Raw genomic sequence first — 27,317 nt, forward strand, 5'->3', positions numbered from 1 at the left:
AATTCCAGCTAGTGCCGGGCACATGCATTGCACGAGGTAGACTATTGAGTACGGATCCATGGTCCTATACTTTTGCCAGCCATGAGGACTTGACTAACTGGAACTCGTGAGTCTTTATCTTTTTTTTGAGTGTAGAACTCGTAGTCTTTATCACCAAAAAAAAAAAAAAACTCGTAATCTTTTATCAAAAAAAAACTTGAACTCGTAGTCCTATACTTATAAGTTTTTTTCTTTAATATATATATATATATATAACTTAATCAGACTCCTTTTTTTTATTTGTTTAAAGTTTACTCATTTTTATGTTTAGTTTAAATTTAATCAATTTGACTTACGGTAGACAGTTAAAAACTTGATGTGTAAATAGTTCGAATCAACGTTTCTTATGTTAAGATAATATTGATGAAGTAAATTATGACGCAAAACGCACATAATCAAGGCTCTCACATTAGTTCGAGACTCGGGACAAAATAGCCGAATGCTAGGAAAGCGGAAGTTAAATATACAAGAACAGTGTTATTGCAGAATCCTGCCTTGAGAGTTCTGCCTGCAACCTCATCCATACACCATAGCAATCTTGTGATGATGAGTACCATTTAAGTACCCAATATAACCCTAAATACATCCATGGTCTTCAGTTTATCGAAAACATTTTTTTATCATCTTCATCCAGGTAGAGATCACCATTAAGCATCCCTAAATTTGTCCATCTTAATCAAGTTATCCAATACGCTGTATTGAGAATGTTCTTTATCATCTTTATTCAGAAAAGTGACCTGCTACACATTGATAAATAAATTTATATGCATAGAGGAAACAAAATACAAAGACTAGGAATATTACAGTGACAAGTTGATGATCAACTATCATTACTTCAACAGTTCTCCATTCCATTTAATCGTTCATTCACTGTAAAAACAGGGAGGCTCACCTCCTTGCATCTTTCAAAAAATTTACAATCCTGTCGAAGTAAAAATAATGTGACAATCAGACAATATATAACCCTACTATCTATCTTGACTATTGATTCCAGAAGCCTTTTGACCAGCCAGTTAGCAACGTGATCATGCTTAAACTGAACGCCCACAATTACCACCTCCTGTCCAAACAATAACCAATGAAACGGTGTAACTAGATACCAAACATGACAAATGGTCCTTATTTGCCCTCATCATCACAATCAGATAAACCAGATTACTCCTCAGAGTGCTCAGATAAAGATCCCTCAAAACTAAGATTTGTTATCGCATATGTGGGCATCAGAAGATTGAAATGCTAGCTCCTCAACATCTTGTAATATCTCTGGATCACGAGCAGATGGTTTAACTTCTGAACTTTCAGGTACCAAGTTATGAGACCGAATGTCATCACTGCTCGTAACAAATGACAACGAAGCATCTTCTTTTAGTCTGTGTGAAGATAAGGTCTTACCCATTAAAGATGCATCCTTCTCTAAGGCATTGACATCTCCCAGAGGAGCTTTCTGTCCACTTTCCTCACTTATGCTAATGGAAGTGTCAGCACTAACATGCACTGTCATACTCTGATCAGAAGAACCCAGATTCTCATCAATAGTTAAGGATTGGGTGCCATCTACAATCTCATTCGCATCTATTGTGCTTGCATGTGCAGAAATGGAATCTGAAGCTGAGGCAGAAATATCAACAGGCTCCTTTTGACAAAAAGAGAGGGAATCCTCTTCACCTTCAGCATCAAATAGACTCCCAGAAACTAGTGCAGAATAAAGTTCACTGGCATGAATATCCGGGTCTTGAAGGGAAGTCATATTTCCTTCAGTGACAGGAATGGCTTTCTCCTCAATAACACCAAGGTGTCGAGGATTACTGAGTGAAACAGCTTCTGGTGCTCCTGATGTAATCACCTGTAGATCAAACAACATACCTCAAGGCAATAACTAAGCATTGCATTATATGTACTAGCAACCAACAATCGAATGTCAAGTAACATTTAACAATTGACAAACTGATGCCTTGGTACCTTCTAGATAACAATTTTTTATAGTCAAAAACTGGAAGAAATTGACTGAAAGTCTGAAGCAGGGATGCAAAATTAATGAAGTGAAGAGAGTGACATATCTGAGTGTAAGGTACTAATGACTTCTGAATGACCCATTAAGATATCACAGTTAAGTATGCAGATTAATTTATTTGACCACCATGAAGCTTGATTCATAGTTTCAATAACTTACGTACTCCCCTTGGCTGTCACATTATATGGTTATGCATATTTCTGTCTCCAAAATGTGCTGTGAACAAGACTAATTATTCATAAATTTAATAATTACAGACGAGTCGAAGGATCCTCATATAGAAGGTGAGCCCTTTATGCAATGGTGAGGTTACTCTATTTAGACCTGGAGGTCAGAGGTTCAAACCATGGAAATAGCCTCTCCGCATGCAAGTGTAAGGCTGTGTACATCTGACCTACTCCAAACCTCACAATCATGGGAGCCTCATTTATTGAGCCCCCAAGGCATCCTCATATAACTGAAATAAAATTGATCATCAGCTATTGTTTGCTGCAGACATGGTTGAAATCAGGTGAGTGTATGCTCCCATTATGGAATATTGGGAGTTTGGGACAACTTTAAGAATGTGTCCACTAATGTCATCATGTATACAACATAAAGTTGATGCTAAAGATGTGCTCAAGCCTTGTGGTGATGTCATGCTTCATATCAACGATCATCCATGCATGTTGTATCGATTTCTATTAATACATCGACAAAGAAGGAATGGGATAAATGGGATTTTAGAACAGGAAAGAAAGCACATAGCTAAGCATTCAATGGGGTTCTCTTCCCTCTTCTTTCCATCTCTCTTTATCTATTCTGTAACTTCTCAATTTCTTCACTTCTCAATTTGTCTACCAGTAAATGATATTGGTAAGTCGGCATGACCTTCACCTTGATGCTGCAGATAGACTAGTTTAATTCATTAGCAGGCAAGTCCATTTCACTTGAGGCTGAAAATTAGCAAACAAATCCAAACTTCAGGCCAGACCCAAAAACGATAAGCTCAGGTCAAATCAGGTTTAAGTTTAATGATTATGGGTCTCAGTCAGATTGCACCAAGAGAAGGAGTTTTGATTATAGGCAAGCAAGCAAGTCAGCATTTGGTAGTTGACCTCAACTATAATCAAAACACTTGAGTTACCATGTAGAGCTGAAATGAACCAATTAGGCCAAAGTTTCAAGTTGACTCAGTCTTGATATGTATTTCAAGAAAAAGAAAAAAAAAAAAGACCTATTAATTTTTAGCCCTACATTACATATTTAGGAACCTTATTGGCTGGAATTTTCTAGTTGGTTTACTGCACCCATTTCGGAATCTTCACAGAATCTCAAACTTGCACCCGCTTTCTAAACATTTCCTTACTAAAAGTGCATCTAAAGTATTCAATTCCTGCACCTGCACCCACTTCTAATTCCGGCAACTAAGTTGGGAACAATAACAGAATGGAAGATCACTCTCCTCGACAAATCCTTTTCCAGATCCATTCACCTCAAGTCACTCTCATAACTACTGCCCTAAATGTTGAGGGTAATCTTTTTGTTAACATAATTATCATTATATATTTTATTTAAGCTTAAGCATCTTAAATCAACGTGTAACGTATTTTGATTTAAATGGATGAAGCAAGAAGAAAGCTATACCATCCAGTAACTGAATACAAGGTTCGAAAAACTAACGTTCTCTCTTTTTCTTGCTTCCTTGATAGGCCGAGTTTGATGTACAAAAGTGTTTGTATTCTATATAGCTGATTCCAGTACAAGTATCATTTTTTATAAAAGCAAAAGTAGAGTATTCCCATTATTTTCCAATTATCAAAAATATATCAATATAGTATCCAAATCTTGTCCGTGATTCTACCAATATTTTTTTGTTATATTAAATAGGTTGCAGTAGCTTTATGGATTCTCTAATTTAATTCTAGCCTCGGACGTTTTTCTAATTTTTTCCCAAACACTGACCTTACAAAATACAAATGACTAAATACTAATTATGAATAAGATAATGTGATAGTTCCTCATGAGAAAATAGAAACTAACCACATCCATATGTGTTTGTCGAGTCCCCCTATCATTACTTACAGCATTGTTTACTGACAAGCTTTCCTCATCATCTGCATAAAATAAAACGAAAATTTATCTAAAATAGAAAAAAATATTTAGCTATCATTACAAGTTGCACATTTGAGATACAATGACAAAAGGCAAGATAATACATATGTATATGTATATATGTATACATGCATACGTACATACACGGACAGATATATACATGATTTCATGTGCAGGCGGCAAGTGCACAGAAAAGAAATGGGAGTGGCAACAAAAATGACAAGAAATATTAAGTGCTTAGCAGGTATGTTTTGAAAGCAAATCTTAAGTCTTAACAAATGTTGAGAATAGAGCAACAACAACCAAATATTCAACTAAAAGGAGATACTTGAAAAATGTTGAAAGTACAACTTAAGACACATACTGACTTCAGCAATGGAAACTTAGGACTTAGAGATGGGAACCTCTCTCACTTGCAGGGTATGATATAATGAAAGACCTACACCACGTGCAAGCTTAAGCACATCAATAATAGGTATTCAGCAAATTGACTTCAAATAGCAGTATAATGGATATGAGTTAGGATGATGAATTAAGCACATGTTAGAAACTCAGAGAAAAAGGTCATGCAAGCAAGCAAGTTTATTGACTTTTGGTTGTTCAAGTGCCTCTTTAGTTTCAGAAGGGAAAAAATAGTTTTCTTCCAATCTATGATACTTGAATGTAAATCAAAATTATTCAAGATGTTCTCCATTTTTGGAGTTTTACACAATATAATTAAGGGTATGATTTGAGCATATCTTCCTTAAAAGGTTTGAATGCTAAAGGGGTTGACTGATGATAAGACTCATAATAGACCCCCACTACACCAAGATGTTTTGTGAAATTGCATTATTATACAATCTCTCTTTATTTTAGTCATCTTCATTTAGAAGTAAATGGTCAAGCAGACTCATGAAACCAACCCAATTAGATAAGCTTAAGAACATTGCGCACAAGCAAGCATTCCTCAAACAATTCATTTAGGAATTCCAGATACCAACAGTTTCCACATGGAAATATGAAAAATCAAGAACACATTATATCCGCAGCCCGAGCAAAGGGAACAGACCAAACTGAAAGAATCGCTCTCCAGACAGATAATTTACTTATAGAAATAGCCTTTGCAAGCTAAGGATCTTATGCAACCTGAACTCTACCCTAGCAAGTTGCTGACTCATTCAAGCAGCTTCCAACTTCAAATATCATTGCAGACATGCCACAAGAGATTTACATACACATAAATCACCAAAAAATATTCTAATAAGCAATTCAATTAATTTGATATTATCTAAACTTAATTAATGGCACAAATGTAAACAGCCTTAGTATAGCAAAAATCATAAATCCCGCTGATTCAGAACAAACAGTTGCTTGAACAAAAAAAGAATGCTCGAGGCCTCAAAACAAGTTTTTTTTTTTTTTTTTTTAAGAAAGAAAAGGAAAGGAAATATCTATGAAATAAAGGTCTCCAATGCCGGTTAACAAATGCTGATTCATCCACCGATATAAAATTGAAAGCATTAGAATAGCATCAAAACAAAACATAGCAAACAAAATCGAGAAATACATACAAAATTTGTAAGGATTTAGAAGTGCTGCTTCAAGCATGGCTTTGAAATCCAATGCGGCAGATACTAAAGGCTCAGTCCCATCCTGTCAAGGTACAAAAAATCACAATTAGACCCCAAGTTTTGACAGTCCAGAACAAAGAATTGTAATAAGAAATGCCCACAAAGCATTATTAATTATACTCACCACAAAAATGAATCATTTTTGTGACACTTATGGTAAACTCCACCCCCCCACCCCCGTGCCCACGAGGCCTCCCTCCTCTTTTACCAGAAACAACTAACAACTATCCAATGTCATGCACCCATGATGAACGAACTAAGGTTTGAGGATCACTTGAGTCCCATAGTCATGATTTCAAATTAATCCAAAAAAACAAAAGCTTAACAATTTCCAAAACTGAAAAATAGAGAGTGTGTAAGAGCACATCTTGAGCAACCAATGGGTTAACTTTGCCTGATACACACCCACTAGTCATCACAAGCATCTCAAACTGACCTAACCATCCAAAATGCTTAACCTGATAAAATCAAACTAATTAAAACAAATAACCAAATTTAAACCTACTTTGGGAACATATATTTGAATGCATCTCTTTTGCCATGTTCTTTTATCATCAATCCCTTTCTTATAAAAAAGCAAATCACATGATATCTCCAAACCTCTTGGAGTCTCCATGGATCCCCTGTCAACAGAACTCTTCTTGTTACCTGGACACTCCATTTTTTAAGATGTGGGGAGGTGTTGACATTTTTGGACGCTTGTACATTGTAGTTAAGTATCTAACACTTGGCACTTGCTTTTGGAGCGTCATTCAAGGAATTCTTAGTTTTAAGTGCTAGACACCTTCAGTGAAGTGTCCTCAAATTTCTTTAGACACTTTAATTGTCCTTAAACTTTTCTGGACTCCAGGCTAAGTGTCCTTACGTTTTCTGGATATAAACTTTATCAAACTATCATTATATTTTTAATACAAAGTTATCACAATTGTCTAAACAGTTCAAGCAAAATATCATCTTGCTTTAAATAAAAAACATATCACTGTTAGATATCAAGTTATCAATTTAAGTATCTCGACACATCTTAAATAAACAAAGCAAAAAAAAAAAAAAACAACTTAAACATAGCAAAAAATTAAACAACTTGCAAAATCATAGCAAATTCCTTAATTTATTTGTTAAATAGCATCTAATAGCAAAAAAATTAAACAACTAGCAAAATCATAGTGATTCCCTTAATTAATTTGTTAAATAGCATCTACATAGAAACAGACACACACATATATTTGTGTGTGCGCATGTGCATGTATGCGCACACCATGTCCCCGTGCCTAGATTTTTGGAGGCTGCTGTGTCTGACGCTTAAGCAGACTCGGACACTTGGCAAGATCACACTGCTATAAGGACACTTGTTGTTCAGTTGCATGCAGAGTGAGGGACGTCATGAAATCATCACAACAAAATAAAATGAAAAAAGATAGCAGAGAATGTGAGAGGAAATAGACCAACGTTTAAAAAAAATTAAACAACTGGTTACAATTTCTCATATTACAAGGTTAACAGTCTTAATCAGACAAATAAGAATATCTTTTGGTTAGTCATTCAATCCAATAGGAGTTAAACACCCAATAAAATTATGGCCAAAACAGACCTTGGCCGAGGATTAAGTATCACAAGGCACACCTGTATTGTTCACAGGGTTAGCAAAATATGATACTGTGTAGTTCCAATTGCATTCTAGAGGGCATGGGAGAGGGGTTGAAGGGGTCCATGTCCATCAATGCCAATCGCAAACCAGATGAATGATATATAGGATTATAAGGTATGTTTGGTCAGATGATATAGGGTTCATAGATAGAAGGTACAGAACCAGGCACCCTTGTATTATGCATTTACCTAGCCAGCAGGGTACAGACCAATAACTATCAAAATCCTCAATCATGGTTATACCAAACCCAACACACTTAAAATTGGTCAATGCATCTAACCTCGACATGACCAAAATGGTAACTTTGATAACCCAATCGCAGACCAAGTCAGATCACATCATCAAGTAATGTCAAAATGAATAAAACCCTGTACAATAATGCAGTTCAATCCAATGAAAGGCTAATGGTTTTCAAGCTAAAAGCACAATAATATCAGGAATTGCTAAAACATAGAATATCATATTCTAGATCTTATAAATTTGCCAAATGATATCCATCAACCATAACTAAAGAACATAATAAATACTTAGCATCCAAGCCTCCAAGGCAAATCTTGTCACATCTCAAACGTATATAAAGATGGAAAAATAAAGGAAATGTGTACCATCTATATAATAATAAATAATGCAATTTTCTCATATGGTGATTTCGAAAGTTGCTAAAGGTTTGCTCTAATATGCCCATTCTAATGTTTCCAGCTACCTCTCAACCCCATGCAACCACCCTAGGTAAGCTTACAACATTGGGTGCTGGTATCCTACTTGCACAAATATTGCTTGTAATATTTAGTAAAAACTAGGCCTAACCACAATTCGATAATTCCAGACTACTTGGTTATATTGAAAAGAAATATGAACACCTGAATGAAAAAGGAACTGATATGACATCAACATGTTGTTCAAGTGTCTTAGAAATTTTGCTAACAGCTATCAATCTAATAAACAAAACTTGAACAATCATCCTCAAAAGAAAAAAAAAAAAAAAAGGAAAAAAAAAAGGGAACAACAACAAACCTACCTTCTCAGGCAAACCTTGTTGCATGCCAAACATGGGAGAATCAAACAAATCAGATGGACCATGCTCTTCTGCTTCTGAAGATATTCCTTTTGAGTCCACTATCCAGCTGAAATCAAGTTGCGAAGTCTCCAACGCAAAGTCCTCTTCATAACAGAAAAGCAATCAACCAATCTTATGTATAAGAGAATTTGTGAAAGAAAAATGAAGAAAGTGCATAAATTTAACATTCACAAAATGCTTAACCAGGTAAACCACCCATACCTGTCAAGCCACAGCTATTATCATGCATATATTCTTCAGATCCAATAATATGTGGTAGTGGACCATTTGCTAACCCAGTCTTTAAATTTGAAAACAGAAAGGAAACAGATAAAGATGAATAAGTTATTGGATACAACAAAGATTCACTTATATTTACCACAAAGAAATAATGGGAAGTTAATCGCAAACTTTACTCCCGACAAATTATGTAAAAAGAAAAAAAAGCCCTATTGCTGCATCAGATTGTGGAAAGGGGAAAAGTTCAAGTACAATTATGTAGCTGAACTCACAGATATAAATTTGAGAAACAATACAAGGAATCAAGACCCAAAAATGCATGGTCAACATGCGCATAACCTTCATGCTTATAATCGATATAGGCAGAAAGAACAAATTAGAAAAACCAATATTACATAAGGCTTAGGTTACTCCATTAGACAGATGCATATATTTATTAAAATGAAATTAATCATATATCTGTAGAAACTAAAGGAATCATTCATGAATAAAAAACAAAAATTACCCTGAAAACAGAAGTGGTTGAATGTCTTTTCTTTGTACTCTGTAAGTGATTTCTACAAGAAGTCAGACCCAATGATAAAGCTTCCTTATATCTGGGCAATATATCTGTTTCATAATCCTGGGCAGGTATGTCTGCTTGAACTGAACTTTCAGCACTATCCTTCATATGGGAATCCACATCATCTTCATCAGATATCTTCTGCAGTGAAGAAGAGAGCTTTTCAAGGTTTAAAAAAAATGTAAAAGAAAAAAAGAAAAGCAGTCAAATAGTAGAAAATTGCATTATGAATACCAAAGAGATAAGAATTGGAGAAATAGAATATACTACAAGCAGAAAAATCGACATAATAAGATGTCCCTTCAAGATATAAAAAAAATTAGGGTAAGCTACAAGAACACCCCATTAACTTTAGCTTGATTTCACTTACACCCTTTGTATTTTAAAAAGTATCAAATTGGTCCTTCTAGTTATCGATATGTTCCAATGTGATTCTGCTATTTACTTCTAGCAAACGGAGTTAGTCTACTATTTCAATGGACAAAAACGCCCCTCGCCTATATAAGAGGAGGATGAACAGGAGAAAGGGGTGAGGAAGGGGAGGAGGGGTCGCCGGCGAGGAAGGGTGGAGGTGGAGGAAGCCATCATGGTGGGGAAAGGATGGGGCCACAAAGGTCGGCATAGAGGAGAACGGCGGCGTCGAAAGCCTCATGGGCAGAATTGGAGGAGTGAGGAGGAAGGGGAGGAGGGGTCGCTGGCAAGAAAAGGGCGGAGGTGGAGGGAGTCACCATGGAGGGGGAAGTTGGAGTCACAGAGGTCGGTATGGAGGGGGATGGCAGCATTGAAGGTCTCACGGACAAGATTGAAGGAGGAGAGATCTACATATATTGCTATCTATCTCAGAATTTTTTGTATGCAATATCTTCAAGATATACATTGTACTCTCTCCTCTCTATCCTATGCAAAGAATCTAAGCAAAATCTCTCTGGATTTTTCTTTCTATGCATATTGTCCTTTTTATAAAATGTTCTGGCAGTTGTTTTCCCCTTTTATTTTTTTTGGATGATGATAAGGGAGGTAATAACCACCCGATCTTTATTGAATTAAGCTTAGAGATACAAAAAGAAAGATCTATTATTGCCTGGGAAAGAGTGGCAATAAAGTGGCAATAACCAAAGAAAAATAGAACAACCAAAACAAAACCAGAGAACCGAACAGACATTAGCTGGTACATAGTGGTTCTCAAGTAGAAATATCAAAATAGAAAGGAATAAATAGAAGTAGGAGAAAAGGACCAGTTTCTTGAAATGAGCCCTGCAATTTCATCTCACGGACACTACTCCTTTTCACTAAACCTCAAAAGAAATTCAAGACCCAGAAGAAATTCAGACACCAAACAATAGAGACCAAGAAAACCCATCTTTTTGTTGTGCTCTTCTTGGAACAGAAGCTCTTCTTAACAATTAAGAGGGTCCAACTAGTTAAGAAATGGAAGTTTAATCATCAAGCTGGAATGTAATGAGTTGTGTTGGTGCAAAAATCCGCTTGCGCCGGAGAAGCTGGAGTCGGGAAAGCCGCGGTCGCCGCCGGGACCTGCAAGGGAAGTCTAAACCGGAGGTGGGGTTGCTCCGGCAAGACCCTCCGACGCTCAAGTCAGTTTTCTGTCTCAACAAGAATGGAGTGCTCGAACGGAGAATTTAGCAGAGTTTTGAGATAAGGAAAAGGAGTTTAAAGAATAACGTATCTGGATCCCCCTTTTATAGGCGGGGGAGGCAACGGATTGATGGCGACGTTTGTAACCGCCTGGTAGTGGGCCGCCCATGGTCAGGGGAATTGATTGCGAAAGATAGTGGAGCAGACATGTGGCCATCGTCATAGCCCGCCACGTAGGGCCTGTTGCAGGTAGTGGAGCGACGTCCGTTGCCGCTAGTTGTCAGCGAGTAGTGGGATCGTGCAGCACCTGCCGCAGGGAGCGGAGCAGCATCATAGCTGTTGACACAGCCTGTCAGAGAGTAATGGGTCCGCCGCAGGGGGTGATGGAGCCGCACGAAATCCGCTACAGGAAGTGGAACAGGATCATGGTTGTTATCGTGATCTGCCAAGGGAAGCGGATCTGTTGATCGAGGCTCGACAGTGGTCGGAGTTCGGCCTTTGTAGTAGTCCGGGAGGAGTCCTCCTTTCGGTTGAGGTCGTGGGTGGAGTCCGACTCCAGCAGCTGATACTGAGGTCGGAGACTGAGGTCGGAGCTTGGCTCCCGTAGGAGTCCGGGTGGAACCCTCTCGGAGCCGAAGTTGCAGGCGGAACCAGGCTCCCGTAGGAGTCCGGACGGAGTCGCCCTGTTGTTGATGACGGAGCCCGGTTCCCGTAGGAGTTCGGGCGGAGCGGTTCTGCTGTCGATGGTGGAGCCCGGCTTCCGTAGGAGTCCGGGCGGAGCCGTTCTGCTGTCGATGGCTGAGCCCGGCTCCCATAGGAGTCCGGGTGGAGCCGTTCTGCTGTCGATGATGGAGCCCGGCTCCCATAGGAGTCCGGGCGGAGCCGTTCTGCTGTCGATGGCAGAGCCCGGCTCCCGTAGGAGTCCGGGCGGAGCCGTTCTGCTGTCGATGGCGGAGTCCGGCTCCCGTAGGAGTCCGGGCGGAGCCGTTCTGCTGTCGATGGTGAAGCCCGGCTCCCGTAGGAGTCCGGGCGGAGCCGTTCTGCTGTCGATGGCGGAGCCCGGCTCCCGTAGGAGTCCGAGCGGAGCCGTTCTGCTGTCGATGGCAGAGCCCGGCTCCCGTAGGAGTCCGGGCGGAGCCGTTCTGCTGTCGATGGTGGAGCCCGGCTCCCGTAGGAGTCCGGGCGGAGCCGTTCTGCTGTCGAATTCGACTGCGGGTATTTTATAACCCAACACCAGTCCCCCTACTTCCGAGTTTGAATTTCAAGCGAAGAAAATACGCACAGAGAGAGATGTGCGCAGCCGGAATCGCCCCTTCGAACCTTGCGCACTGCCGCCCCCATTTAATGCGCGCACGTCAGAGTCCGTTTTTCGGTGAAGGTGACTTGAAAAGTCTTTTCGGAACCCCCGTTGAAACGCGATCCCAAGCGTCGCCCTGCGGGAATTCGTGAGCGGTCAACCCTCGGTGGCGGTGAAGGGGATAAGCGCGTCACGTGGCACACACCAGTTGGCCCTGGAATACCCGCCGCCATAACTGCGCCAGGATCCATCGGCTATTTAAACCCCTCAGTCCCTTCGTGGTTTCATCCTGGCGCTGCCCTTTCATCTGAGAGTCCTGCTTCTCTCGCCCCAGTCCCTGTCTCCTTCCCTCACACCATGTTCTCTACTCGGGGGGCTGTTCTTGAGGGAATTTTTAGGGTTTGGAGGAAGGTGAGGAGGAGAATGGCGGCCGGTGAGAATTTCCGTCGTTCTAAAGGGAGCTCAAGGAAGAATTCCTTCAACAACAGGGGTTTAATAACAGGGGCTGTCGGCGAAGTTATTCTGCCCGCGAATCTCGGGGTAGCAAGGCGGGGTGATACCGGTCAAGAGGGCAGAATAGACGTCATAAGCCATGACGGGATCCTTGATGCCGTCGGGGCCGAGAGACCAGAGGCGGTCGGCGTCGACGATGGGGCAGTAGAACTTGTTGCGGGGACGGTGGAAGTAACGCATGCCGACCTTGCCAGAGCGTCTCGGGTGGCGGCCGTCGTGGTGCATTCGGAGATGAGGCATATCTCTGGTGTCCCAACCGCTCCTGAAGTGGCTACGGTTCTTCTTGAAACAGGTCTTCGCTACTGCCGCCGTTACCCCCACCGCCTCCGGAGATCTATCCCACCCCTTTCCCGCTAAGGTTGGGACTTCGGGAACAGAATAAGGCGAGACGGGGCGAGAGCTGTTACACGCACTGGAGAATGCGACTGAGAAGGATAGAGACGGAGTTCGTAGCTCGGAGCGGTCTCCGGTTCGTCCTGCCTGAACCGTGCTCGCGAGACTTGCGATGACGTGTATCTTCTTTTTTCCTGACCCACCGGGTCCTGTAACGTGTACTTCTGTTAAATGAAAAAGTGATTTCAGTACCTTGTCTGCATCTTGTGTTAAATGGTTGTCTGCCGAACTTCTTCATTTTCCTTTCCTTCTCTTTGTCTGTGTTACGTCGTTCCAAGGTCGTCGGCGACCTTTTCAGCTCATGTGGGGTCGTCATTCGCCGAGCTCCTTTTCGGCTTTTATGCCGTTCGGAGATACCCACTTGTCAGGTTTGCTTGGATTTTTTTTCTGCTGAAGTCGGGGCTAAGTTCGGCTCCTTTGATAGTCCGAACGGAGAAGCCCTCCGGAAGTTGGAGTAACTCGGTTCTCGTAAGAGTCGGGGCAAAGTTTTTCTGCAATCAAAGTCATAAATAAAGCCTGGCTTCCGTAGGAGTCCGGGCGGAGTTGTCCTGTAGCTGATGTTGGCGGTGGAGCCCGGCTCCCGTAGGAGTCCGGGTGAAGTCTTTTTTTTTTTTTTTTTTTGTTGGAACCCGGCTCCCGTAGGAGTCCGGATGAAGTCTTCTTTGGCGTAGGGACCCGGCTCCCGTAGGAGTCCGGGCCTTCCACTTTGCTCATGTCAGGACGAGGTTCTCCTCCCGTTCCTGACAGGGCCGCGGGGGCACATTAGGGCGTTGCGAGGCCTCTCCCCCCATCCGGTCTAAAAGAACCGGGCCTTCGACTTTGCTCAAGTTAGGGCGAGGTTCTCCCCCTGTCCCTAACAGGGCTGTGGGGGCACATTTGGGCGTTGCAAGGCCTCTCCCCCATCCGGTCTAAAAGAACCGGGCCTTCGACTTTGCTCAAGTTAGGGCGAGGTTCTCCTCCTGTCCCTAACAGGGCTGTGGGGGCACATATGGGCGTTGCAAGGCCTCTCCCCCCATCCGGTCTAAAAGAACCGGGCCTTCGACTTTGCTCAAGTTAGGGCGAGGTTCTCCTCCTGTCTCTAACAGGGCTGTGGGGGCACATTTGGGCGTTGCAAGGCCTCTCCCCCCATCCGGTCTAAAAGAACCGGGCCTTCGACTTTGCTCAAGTTAGGGCGAGGTTCTCCTCCTGTCCCTAACAGGGCTGTGGGGGCACATATGGGCGTTGCAAGGCCTCTCCCCCCATCCGGTCTAAAAGAACCGGGCCTTCGACTTTGCTCAAGTTAGGGCGAGGTTCTCCTCCTGTCCCTAACAGGGCTGTGGGGGCACATATGGGCGTTGCAAGGCCTCTCCCCCCATCCGGTCTAAAAGAACCGGGCCTTCGACTTTGCTCAAGTTAGGGCGAGGTTCTCCTCCTGTCTCTAACAGGGCTGTGGGGGCATATATGGGCGTTGCAAGGCCTCTCCCCCCATCCGGTCTAAAAGAACCGGGCCTTCGACTTTTATAAGGTTGCCCTCTCGTTTTTGATACCGTCTGCTTGAATTGTCCCAAGACAAATGGGCACGCATTTTTTGATTAGGACGAAATCACTGGTAGTACATCCGTAAGTTTTCTGAGCTCCACGGTCGCGGGAGGTCGGCTCCTCCGAACTCCTTAAGATAATTAGTTCCAGGTCGGACTACTTCTTTGACCTCATAAGGTCCCTCCCAGTTTGGGGCAAGCTTCCCCTGGCCCTGTGGTTGTGAGACAGCAGCTCGCCGGAGCACCAGATCCCCTGCTTTGAATGCCTTGTTCTTGACTCGGGCGTTGTAATATCGGGCAACTTTCTGTCTGTAGGCTGCCATTCGAACCTGAGCAATCTCCCGCCTTTCTTCCAGTAGGTCGAGGTTGGCTCTGAGACTTTGCGCGTTTTGGGGTTCGTCGAAAGCTACGACTCATGCCGACGGGAGTTTGAGCTCGATCGGGATGACGGCTTCCGTACCAAAAGCTAAAGCAAAGGGAGTCTCCCCTGTAGGCAACCTCTGGGTGGTCCGATAAGCCCATAGCACATGATAAAGTTCGTCCGCCCAAGTTCCTTTTGCTTTTTCGAGCCTGGTCTTAATCCCCTGCAAAAGGGTTCTGTTTGTTACCTCGGCTTCGCCGTTCGCCTGAGGATGGGCCACTGATGTGAAGTTGTGGGAGATGTTTAGATCTTCGCAGAATTCAGCAAATCTGGCTCCTGCGAATTGCCGTCCATTATCAGTGATTAGGATTCTAGGCAAACCGAACCTGCATACGATTGATTTCCAGACGAAATCCTGCACTTTCGCCTCTGTGATTTTGGCTAGTGGCTCGGCCTCGACCCATTTGGTGAAGTAGTCGATTGCTACAAGGAGGAATTTCCTTTGACCAGACGCCATGGGAAAGGGGCCAAGAATATCCATCCCCCATTGCGCAAAAGGCCATGGGGCACTCAAGGGTATAAGCTCGGTAGCAGGTTGTCTCTGGACGTTGGCGTATCTCTGACATCGATCACACTTTTTGACATATTCGATTGAATCACGATGCATTGTTGGCCAGTAATACCCTTGGCGGAGTAGCTTGTGGGATAGAGACCTGGCACCCAAATGGCTTCCGCAGGCTCCCTCGTGTACTTCCCATAAAGCGTAGTCAGCTTCTGAGGGTCGGAGGCATCTCAAGAGAGGCAAGGAGTACGATCTTTTGTACAATTTGCCCTCATAAAGGATGTACCGGGAGGCTTGATTTCGGAGTTTCCGGGCCTCTTTCGCGTCCTGGGGGAGAATCCCATCTCTAAGATAGGTTATCAGCGGGTCGACCCAGCTGGGCTCGTGGTCGATCTCCATTACGAGTCGCGGTTCCTCCGTACTCGGATGCTTTAAAACTTCAAAGAGGACGCCTTTTGGCAATTCGGCCGGAGCCGATGTCGCCAGTTTGGAGAGAAGATCGGCTCTGGTGTTCTCCGACCTTGGAATTTGCCTGATGTCGAAATTGCCAAAGGCAGGGATGAACTCCTTCACCTTCTCAAGATATTTGGCCATACTGTCCTCCCGCGCTTCAAAGCTCCCGCTGACTTGCCCCACCACAAGTTGGGAATCGCTGTGCACCCGGAGTTGACCTATTCCGAGCTCCCTGGCGATCCTCAATCCTGCGATCAGAGCTTCATACTCCGCTCCATTGTTTGTTGCGGGGAATTCGAAACGCAGAGCGTACTCCACAACGACTCCCTCCGGGCTGGTCAAGATCAGGCCTGCACCCGCGCCTGCCATGTTGGAAGATCCGTCCACATGGAGGGTCCAAAAGCTATCGGAGGAACTGGCTTCTTCGTCGGGGGAGTTCGGTTGAGTCCTCAGGTCGTCAATTTCGTTTTGCTCGGGTTCGGCCTCCTCGGGGATGGTGCATTCTACTATGAAATCCGCCAATACTTGGGCTTTTATTGCCGGTCTAGATTTGTAGTTGATGTCGAATTCTGTGAGCTCGATTGCCCATTTCGCCATTCTCCCGGAGATATCAGCTCGGTGCAAAACCGCCTTGATCGGTTGGTCGGTGAGTAACGTCACCGTGTGCCCTTGAAAGTAAGGCCGGAGTCTCCGAGCTGCAATCAACAAGGCGTAGGTCAGTTTTTCTAATTTAGTATACCTGGTCTCGGCGTCCCTCAATACGCGGCTAATGTAGTAGACCGGTCGCTGGACTTTCATTTCCTCTTTAACAAGGACAGCTGCAAGGGCTGTGGGAGAGACTGCCAGGTACAAAAATAATTCCTCCTTGGGCTCGGGCTTCGCCAGCAGTGGGGGCGAGCTAAGGTAGCTTTTTAATTCTTCGAATGCCTGTTGGCATTCAGAGGTCCAGCAGAAGTTCTTCGGCTGCTTGAGGGTTTGAAAGAAGGGCAGACATCGTTCGGCCGACCTCGCGACAAAGCGATTAAGAGCCGCGACTCTTCCCGTGAGGCATTGAACCTCCTTGATCGACCTTGGGGCAGTCATATTTTGGATGGCGCGAATTTTCTCCGGATTGGCCTCGATCCCGCGCCCCGACACCATGAAGCCCAGGAACTTTCCTGAGGTTACCCCAAAGGCGCATTTGGTCGGGTTCAGCTTCATTCTATACTTTCGAAGAGCGCCAAAGATTTTCTCGAGGTCGGCGACATGATTTCCGGAAGACCTGCTTTTCACGAGCATATCGTCCACATAAACCTCCATATTTCGGCCGATCTGCTCCTTGAAGATTTTGTTCACCAGTCGTTGATAGGTTGCGCCCGCGTTCTTGAGGCCGAACGGCATAACCCTGTAGCAGTAAAGGCCGCGATTAGTGATAAAAGCAGTCTTCTCTTCATCTTCCGATGCCATTCTAATCTGGTTATAGCCGGAGAATGCGTCCATAAAAGTGAGAAGCTCATGGCCCGAGGTAGCGTCCACCAGTTGGTCGATCCTGGGAAGGGGGTAACTGTCCTTTGGGCAAGCCTTATTCAGCTTTTTGAAGTCGATACACATCCTCCACTTGCCGTTTGCTTTCTTGACCAAGACAACATTGGAGATCCACTCAGGATAATTGACCTCCTTGATGAATCCGGCCTTGAGAAGTTTATCCACTTCCTCGGCTATTGCCTTCTGCCTCTCCGGGGCATGACTCCGGATTTTTTCTTTTGTTGGCCGATGTTTAGAGTCGACCGCCAGATGATGTTCCATGACTTCTGTGTCAATCCCCGGCATATCCGCCGGGACCCATGCGAAAACGTCCGCATTCCTCCGGAGGAAATCCACGAGATGTGTCCGCACCTCCTCCTCCAGGTTGGAGCCAATTAACACCACATGCTCCGCATTCCCATCATTCAAAGGAATTGGTATTAGGTCCTCGATCGGACCGCCCCTCTCTTCAGTGAGGTCACCGCGCGCATCCAACCCGTCGACTGGACAGAGGTCCGCTTGATCGCTTCTTTGCAGGGCAATATTGTAGCAGTGCCTGGCCAGCGCTTGGTCTCCCCGAACTTCTCCAATCCCCTTGCCAGTGGGGAACTTCAATTTCAAATGGTAGGTTGAAACAACGGCTCTGAGGGTATTGAGGCCGGATCGGCCAAGAATTGCATTGTAGGCAGATGGCGTCTTTACCACCAGAAAATTCACCAGGGCTCTGGACAGCTTTGGATGCTGACCCGCGGTCACAGTTAGAGCTATCATTCCTTCCGTCGGAACGGCGTCACCAGTAAACCCTATCAAGGGGGAGCACATCGGCCTTAGATGACCGCCAAGAGTGGCCATTCTTGAAAAGGCACTGTAGAATAAGATGTCGGCCGAACTTCCGTTGTCGACGAGAATACGACGGACGTCATAATTTGCTATGTTCAAGGAAACTACGACCGCATCGTTACGAGAGAATTGGACTCCCTGGGCGTTTTCTTCAGTGAAGGCTATGGGCTCTTCAACTTTTTGCCGCTTGAGGGGTGCAGCTGATGTGCTGATTGCCTCCTGCCGGGATTCCCCCGAGATGACATTGACGGAATCCGACGAAGACTGGTCACCCGGCCACCCTTTGTCGGCAACCATAGCCGGAGGTAGTTGTGCAGAAACCTCGCGAGAGGGCGTCGGATGGGGAAAAGAGGATTGGATGCCGGAAAAGATGGCCGGAAGCGGGTCCGTTGAGCGCTTCTTCAAGAACAAGGGTGCTGCGAAGACACCCCCTTCCTCTAGCGCCAATCCTGTTGGTGCAAAAATCTGCTTGCGCCGGAGAAGCTGGAGTCGGGGAAGCCGCGGTCGCCGCCGGGACCTGCAAGGGAAGTCTAAACCGGAGGTGGGGTTGCTCCAGCAAGACCCTCCGACGCTCAAGTCAGTTTTCTGCCTCAACAAGAATGGAGTGCTCGAACGGAGAATTTAGCAGAGTTTTGAGATAAGGAAAAGGAGCTTAAAGAATAACGTATCTGGATCCCCCTTTTATAGGCGGGGGAGGCAACGGATTGATGGCGACGTTTGTAACCGCCTGGTAGTGGGCCGCCCATGGTCAGGGGAATTGATTGCGAAAGATAGTGGAGCAGACATGTGGCCATCGTCATAGCCCGCCACGTAGGGCCTGTTGCAGGTAGTGGAGCGGCGTCTGTTGCCGCTAGTTGTCAGTGAGTAGTGGGATCGTGCAGCACCTGCCGCAGGGAGCGGAGCAGCATCATAGCTGTTGACACAGCCTGTCAGAGAGTAATGGGTCCGCCGCAGGGGGTGATGGAGCCACACGAAATCCGCTACAGGAAGTGGAACAGGATCATGGTTGTTATCGTGATCTGCCAAGGGAAGCGGATCTGTTGATCGAGGCTCGACAGTGGTCGGAGTTCGGCCTTTGTAGTAGTCCGGGAGGAGTCCTCCTTTCGGTTGAGGTCGTGGGTGGAGTCCGGCTCCAGCAGCTGATACTGAGGTCGGAGACTGAGGTCGGAGCTTGGCTCCCGTAGGAGTCCGGGTGGAACCCTCTCGGAGCCGAAGTTGCAGGCGGAACCTGGCTCCCGTAGAAGTTCGGACGGAGTCGCCCTGTTGTTGATGACGGAGCCCGGTTCCCGTAGGAGTCCGGGCGGAGCGGTTCTGCTGTCGATGGTGGAGCCCGGCTTCCGTAGGAGTCCGGGCGGAGCCGTTCTGCTGTCGATGGCGGAGCCCGGCTCCCGTAGGAGTCCGGACGGAGCCGTTCTGCTGTCGATGGTGGAGCCCGGCTCCCGTAGGAGTCCGGACGGAGCCGTTCTGCTGTCGATGATGGAGCCCAGCTCCCGTAGGAGTCCGGGCGGAGCCGTTCTGCTGTCGATGGCGGAGCCCGGCTCCCGTAGGAGTCCGGGCGGAGCCGTTCTGCTGTCGATGGCGGAGCCCGGCTCCCGTAGGAGTCCGGACGGAGCCGTTCTGCTGTCGATGGCGGAGCCCGGCTCCCGTAGGAGTCCGGGCGGAGCCGTTCTGCTGTCGATGGCGGAGCCCGGCTCCCGTAGGAGTCCGGGCGGAGCCGTTCTGCTGTCGATGGCGGAGCCCGGCTCCCGTAGGAGTCCGGGCGGAGCCGTTCTGCTGTCGATGGTCCGGCTCCCGTAGGAGTCCGGGCGGAGCCGTTCTGCTGTCGATGGTGGAGTCCGGCTCCCGTAGGAGTCCGGGTGGAGCCGTTCTGCTGTCGATGGTGGAGCCCGGCTCCCGTAGGAGTCCGAGTCCGGGCGGAGCCGTTCTGCTGTCGATGGTGGAGCCCGGCTCCCGTAGGAGTCCGGGCGGAGCCGTTCTGCTGTCGAATTCGGCTGCGGGTATTTTATAACCCAACAAGTTGCTTAATTCTATTCCAGATTTTTGATAATTCAGGAAGCAACTTTGGAGAGCAGAGTGAAGACCAATGTTTGAATACAGATAGCCCATTCAAAGCAATGGAGGTGATTGAAGCTCTCTAGTTCAAGAAGATCCTAACATTCCTTTCTTCCCAACATGCCCAAGCCATAGTAGATAGAAGCATGAGGATGATCTGTCATGTAGGTTTTGAGAAGAATTTTACTCTCCAGACTAAGAACAGATTCTGGAAGGAAGATTGTGGGTGCAGAATTCCAAGAAAATTACAGATCGCCTTCTAGATGGAAGAGAAAAAGGTGCATGTGGAGAAGAGATGGTCCATGGAGTCTTCTCCATGTTCACACAAAGGGAGCCACCAAAATTTCTCCCCATCTTTCTCCTCAACAATCCCTTGTATTAAGCCTTTTTTCTTCCAGCAAAACCAAAAGAAACATCTCACCTTCAAGGGGTCATTAAGGCTCCATAAAGATTTGGCAAAGATGCATTTAATACCCCTAGAGTTGATGAATTTATGACAGGCAGCCATGGTGAAGGTGATTTTTCCATCTAATTTCCTACAAATTTGATCACTGTCTTGATTTAGAGCAACACAATTAAAGACTAAGATTAGTTTGTTGTATTCATCAAGGACATCTGACTATTATTTTCTATTTCTCATTATTTCATTATACTTCACCTTATAAAACATACAAAATTATATCCAAGGAACATAATTGACTCAAACAATTCATAACTCTCATAATGCAATTAAAGAAATGGAGGAATAGTATTATAAAAAAACACCGAATCTTATAAGCAAAATACCTGATTGTTACCAATTGGAAACATAAAACAGACTAAAGGATGAAATAGAGAATCGAGAATCAAAAACCAATAGCACAAGAAAAAGATGCAAAAGAAAAGAAAAATATCTTATATTTATAAAATAAACATCTTATCCAAAAGAACACCATCCTTAACTGACATATGTCAAGCCTTATCTTTGTTACCATAAGAACAACACCAGCCAAAATAAGAAATAAGCAAGTTAAAAGGTAGAAATAAGACAAGATCAAACTAACTCTACCTTGATTATGAGGAAAAGTATAGCACCAAATATATAAAAACATATCTATCTATCTACACACATATATATACACATACATATGCATATACATGTATACCTACATATTTGTATGCTTATATGTGTGTGTGTGTATTAAAAGGGATTTCCAATAAAAGGACGCAGTGACATGCTATTCTTGGCCCCTCTAGACCCTCTAAACCAACAGTAATCCAGCAATACACATACATAGTTGTAATCCAGCAATACCCTCTAAACCCAATGACATGCTATTCTTGGCCCCTTTTCTTTTCAAAGCATAAATTTTTCTAATAGATTTGGGGGGGATTGGAGGAGGTGTGTGTTTTCTTCTCTCTGTCATCTCTTTGCTTCCTTTTCAAGAGGATAAGAAAATGGAAAAACTTGATTAAGATGCCTCCATGGAGGTCCTCCATGGTCTCCTTCTCCCTTCACACCCCTCCTTTTCCTCCCCACTTGATTTGGGGTTCTTCTTCTCCTCCCCATTTGATTTAAGGTTTATTTGACATTAAGGGCAGTTTGGATAATTTATAAAATGATAGTACCATGTGATAGTCATGTGATATCATTTCATCAATGAAGATAGACGGTTGGATCACACTAGAACATATCGATAACTAGAATAGCCAGTTTGACATCTTTTAAAGTACAGGGGGTGCAAATGAAATCGAGCTAAAGTTAAAGAATGTTCATGTAATTTACCACAAAAAAATATGAACTAGAATTATCTGATGACTCACAGACATTAGTAGCTACAGTTAAAATGGCCAAGTAAAGAAAAATGTAGCATCTATTTTAAAATAGATTTTTAATAAAAAAGAGATCATGTTAAACTCCCTAGAAAGTAAGTCCTCAGAAGATGCCCAAATTTCAGAGTAGAAAACTGTATACAATCAGAATAGTCCATTTGATGTTGAAGGCTATGAATAGCTGGCAACTAATGCTCAGATCATGACTCTTAAATCAGCTGAGCAACAATATGTCGCATCCCTCAGATGCTGCACAACAACATATAATGTAACCTATTAAAATTGTCAACTAGTTCCCTGTGATATTAAATATCATGATGGATGGCAATAGGAAACAAATAGACTTAGGGTCTAGACAAACATTTAAGAAGGCAAGGTTTGATAAATGCAGGCACAAATTTTAAGCTAAAGGGAAAAATTGAAGCATAATCATCAACTCGATATATTAAAACAGGAAGGGAATCAAGTCTGTATTTTTGTCCTTCAAAGATACACTTGAATAATGGAATCTGAGATTAACTACTTGAACATCATTTAACAGCGGCAAAAAGAAGTGAATATAAAGCTCTTTTTCGGCAACTTATCATCCATGCTGTAACAGAAATCAGTGACTCAGATACTAGCCTTAGAATTGCATCTGAAAAGCTATGGACATAAAATGGAAGACATAAATTAAATATAAGGAAAAAGTAGACATGTGAGTACACAATGATTTCATGGCCTTATGTTGTGGCTACACTTTATCTTGAGATCATGTTTAATATGCTACAGCAATGAGCAAATATTTCTTTACAAGGATATGTACCAATCGAGAGCTGTACTTGCATGATCAACAAACTGATGATATGAAAGGTTGCGGAAAGAATTATAAGTGTTCTTCAGATCTAGTTCCACAATTCCAGCCTCGTCCAACAGTCCATTTATTTCCATTGAAGCATTATCTGCTCTCTTTTGCAGCTTTTCTGAAAACTCTGACAGCCATTTTAGAACCTAAACAAGGCAACTAGGATAAGATAAGAATGCTCATACAGAAAGCATGGTGCAAAAAAAAATAAAAAAATAAAAATAAAATAATCCCAGATATCCAGAAAGGGAACAATGCTGTAAAAGAAATGAGTTATACTATAACAATCAGTTTAGTTGTCTTACAGAAATAGCCAGCACATTCAAGACTATGTAAACCAAAGAAATTGTTCAGACAGTTGTCGACAGCAAAAGATAACTTCAGATATGCAATATCCAAGTTAGCTTCACTTATCACAGTATAACGTCAACTTTTGGCATTATAACTTGACTTGACAAGAGCAGACCATCCATGCTTAAGAGCAACCCTAGCTTGAGATTCAAGATTGTAAGTTTTCAACACAAATTAACTTTAAATAACCCAGACAATTAACCTAAGATTGCAGACGAACTATTAGCATTCCAACTGGTAAGTTGTTTAAAATTGGAAGGATATAGAGTGATACTAAAAAACAGAGGCTTGTGTAAGTTTACGAGTTAGAAGGGTAAACACCATTCAACAATCTTCTATTGTTCCTTAGTATGCTAGTGCTTGATAATCAATGGCATTATTTCGCAATAATGACTATGAGTATGACTAAATGGAACTCTATGAATCCTCTTTTCTTTCAGTATGGTACAATGAAAACCAAAAAAATTCTAATTATCACCAACCGTATCATTGCTCCTGACCTAACAAATTTGGGTCCAAAATTTTGGTGCAAAGCAATCAATTTAAATTCGGGTCCAGAATTCAGGATGGCTGGTAAAGTGTGTGAGTGGAAAAATCAAAGCCAAGCTGGTTTATCGAGTCGGTTTGAGTCCAGCTAGATCCAAACCTGACCCTTTTCTTCGAGATCAAATAAGGAAAGAGGTTCGGGTGCAGTTGAAGTCAGCATGCATGCAATGCAAACGCACATTTAACCAAGTAAAAGAATATTTGATTCCAGCATCGATGCATTGGATGCCTAGCTAATCACTGTATAAACACTCTTTTGTTTTAGGGTGAACAAAGGAGAGTTAAGCCCCCAATTACAACTGCTCAAAGTAAACCCCTCTACCATCAGCTGCTACCTTCCCCCAAGCTTGCTGGTGGTGATCCTCACCAGCTGACCTTTCCATCTGACTTGGCCACCTCATTTGCAAACCAACCAGTACCTGCTTCTCTTAATGGAAAATAGGAAATCTAGTGAAACGTTCCAGGTAATCAAGCATCTCCCTCCTGTCTCAAAGAAACACTTATTTTGCTGAGCCACAAAGGGCATAGATTGTTTTGCAAGACCAGAAGATCAAAAATTTCAGTTTCAGGATGGTTGCAATATATACCGAGACATTGGCATGTTTTGACTCACTTCCTTAGATACCAGTATGCAGTTCAAGGTAGTGAAAGATAATAACTGTTGAAAGATCGTTATGGTTGAATACTAATGCCTCCTCTATCATTTCTAGCCTCGCTTGCTCATACTCTTACTCCCTTTCAAACCATATCCCTCAAAAAACTTCACTGATTATATTAACTACTGAATTCATCAAACATCTAAACCCTTGGAACATACAATCTTTCTATCCTCCAAATTCCAAATAGCACAGATAGACGTTCATAGCCCCACAAACAAAATCATATTAAAAGAAATGACGAATCCACATTTACTATTTTATTTATCATCGAAGCATCTGAATGCCGCGCCTGCGTGGAAAAACAATTGATTAAAGATCTAGGGAGGGGAAAGCGAGAAGAGGAGGAGAAGAGAATACCTCATTTTGCATGCTAAGCCGCTTCTTGATCGCACTAGAAGTTGGGGTTTCGTCCATCTCCGACGGTTTGACGAATCTTGGAGAGAGATTAGGATTTTTTTCTCCTTTCTTCTTCTTCTTCTTCTTCAAACTCCGGTCGTCGGACGTTGATCGATGCGAAAGAGATCAAATTAGGGTTTTCAGAGAATGAACCGACGAACCGTAATTAGGGACTTCTCCGACTACAGATAAAGAGAGTCCACGGCCTGTAACCTCTCAGCCCATACCATTCTACTGGGCTTGTAGTGCTGGCGTCGTCCGAATTGGTTATTGGAGCTTAAATGTTTCAGGTGGAGTCTAATCATCAATGATCATCCTCATTTTTTTGTTTTGGCAAATACAAATTGGATCAGCTGTGCATGTCATTCTTGAACAACGGCCATGCCAACCTTCTGTATTCTTTCAGTTTAATTGGATGCAATAGACATCAATGACCATACGCCACTATTATTTTTATTTTATTGTTTAATTGTGTCTTAATGGTCTCGTGTTTTGATTTTGTTTTTGCTCTTTTGGGAATAAAAAAAAGTTCTACCAGTAGAATTTTCTAAAATTGTAAAGTCATTTTTTGAGGCCAGGCTAGTATTACTATGTAGACATTTGATTTCTTTTTTTTTTTTAAGAAAAGATAAAGTTAAGAGATCGGTATATAATAATTGTTATGATGATCTTTGATATTACTTCTTATGACATCTTCCTCTCAATGCAAGTTTGATAGGCAAAATAGTGTTCCAATAAAATTTAGGATTTGTTTGGATAATCCAACAAGATTTATATTAAATTTTCTATTGGATTCGTGAACTGAAAAGCTTATTTGAGTATGGCTCGTACCAACCCATTACCCCCAGCTTGAATTTTTGTCGGAAAACAAAAAAATAGATGAGCGATACAAACCAACAGGTCCATAAATTTAGATTTGGACTGACCATCTTTCCCTTTGTTCTCAGCTGGTGATCAAAGCCCAGTTCAAACCAAGGAAGCACCCACTCCCATAGACTTTAATGGCACATGGCCTCTAATGTCCATCCCAATCTACTCCAACCGAAGTAGTTGTGAGAGATTGGAAAGTTAAAACTATTCCAATACTGGCTTATGCAGGAATAGCATTGGGTAGTCTCCCCAAGCCAACTACATATAGGAATGATAATGAATGATTCTCATTCCAAAAAGAATAAACATGCCTTAATTCCTCAAAACTCAATTTTTACCGTCCTCTAATATTCAAATTCCATTCCGATCCGATCTTATGCAAATCAAATACATCGAAGGATATGATCATTTCAATTTTGGTTACAAACCAAATGTGTTCATAATGTCTCCAGCTTTAGATGAGTTCCATGAGATTCAAACCAAAGAAATTGAAAATTTTTTTCATATTTCCGTGAAGATCTGAGAAATAGAAGTCAAAAAGATGGATTGGTATTATATTTTTTTTGGATAAAAATTGGTATTATATATTTAAAGCCAGCTCCGACGATGGAGATATTTAGGCTCAGTGGACTGGTGATGGAAAGTCCCAGCATTCCTTTTCCCTTCTAAATCTGCCATAGAGCATAATTGAGACAAGTGGGGTCCCTGGGGATAGGATATCTACATTGAGTTTGGAGAGCTGGCAAAGAACACATAGAGTTTATCCAAAAAAATTTGTCTATACGCTACTTTCCTCCAACCAATAATATCCTTGAAAGAATGGCAGTGGCGGTGCGGATTTTGTTATTCAAGACCCCAATTTCAGATTGCTAGCGATAGAGGCTTTTATCTTTCTGAGTTTTTTTTTTAAGAGCTGAGCTTCATGTAGCCTGGATGGGTATTATTTTTGCTAGAGAGAAGATGCAGATGATGAGGATTTTTATAGAAGGAGTTTCTACTACTATTATTAAATAAATCCAGGACAATACCATACAACTGAAGGCCCATCCATTTTTTTGTGACATTTGGACTGCTCTTCATCTTTTTTAGTTGAGATGCATGTCTGGCATATTTTTCAAATGGTGAATAACGCGGCTGACTAGGTGGCAGCTTAAGTAGTGGAGCCTTTTGTAGGTTGGATCTAGAGACAAGATAAATCGTGCCCACCAGTCCTATAGGATCTTGTGTATGCTGACTTTTTGGGCTGTGCACATACCAGAGTTATATGACCGCCCGTTTGTATCAAAAGAAAAAGGGGTATTTGGTATAGAGTAATTATTTCAATATTTTAGGAGGCATTTGGTATAGAATGATTATGCCAAGATCAAAAGCGATATAGGTGAAAATGATGAGATTACGTATTTGATTGCATTATAGTAATCCTATGTGGTGGACCTTAAATCACCTTCACTCCTCAAATCACTATCCAATTCAGTAACAGATTATCCATCTTGA

At 43.1% G+C, this 27,317-nt stretch overlaps 1 protein-coding gene across 4 annotated transcripts; it reads right to left on the minus strand.

The window, feature by feature from the left end:
• Positions 1-869: 869 nt before the first annotated feature.
• On the minus strand, positions 870-25,316 carry LOC140858534 (uncharacterized). 4 transcript variants are annotated; one of them, XM_073259345.1, is made up of 8 exons: positions 24,915-25,316; positions 22,983-23,147; positions 9,205-9,402; positions 8,682-8,760; positions 8,421-8,563; positions 5,698-5,779; positions 4,073-4,146; positions 870-1,882 (listed from the first exon to the last, which is right to left on the minus strand). In XM_073259345.1, exons 1-8 carry the CDS (start codon positions 24,969-24,971, stop codon positions 1,232-1,234), a joined length of 1,449 nt encoding a protein of 482 aa, XP_073115446.1. In that variant the 5' UTR covers positions 24,972-25,316; the 3' UTR covers positions 870-1,231. The 4 variants fall into 4 exon arrangements, with proteins under 4 accessions (XP_073115446.1, XP_073115448.1, XP_073115449.1 ...); XM_073259347.1 differs by lacking the exon at positions 24,915-25,316 and having other exon boundaries at positions 22,963-23,142; XM_073259348.1 differs by lacking the exon at positions 24,915-25,316 and having other exon boundaries at positions 9,205-9,420; positions 22,963-23,121.
• Between the last annotated feature and the right edge of the window lie 2,001 nt (positions 25,317-27,317).

The sequence above is a fragment of the Elaeis guineensis genome, chromosome 6 (genome assembly GCF_000442705.2).
Source record: "Elaeis guineensis isolate ETL-2024a chromosome 6, EG11, whole genome shotgun sequence".
In the NCBI taxonomy this organism is placed as follows: domain Eukaryota; kingdom Viridiplantae; phylum Streptophyta; class Magnoliopsida; order Arecales; family Arecaceae; genus Elaeis; species Elaeis guineensis.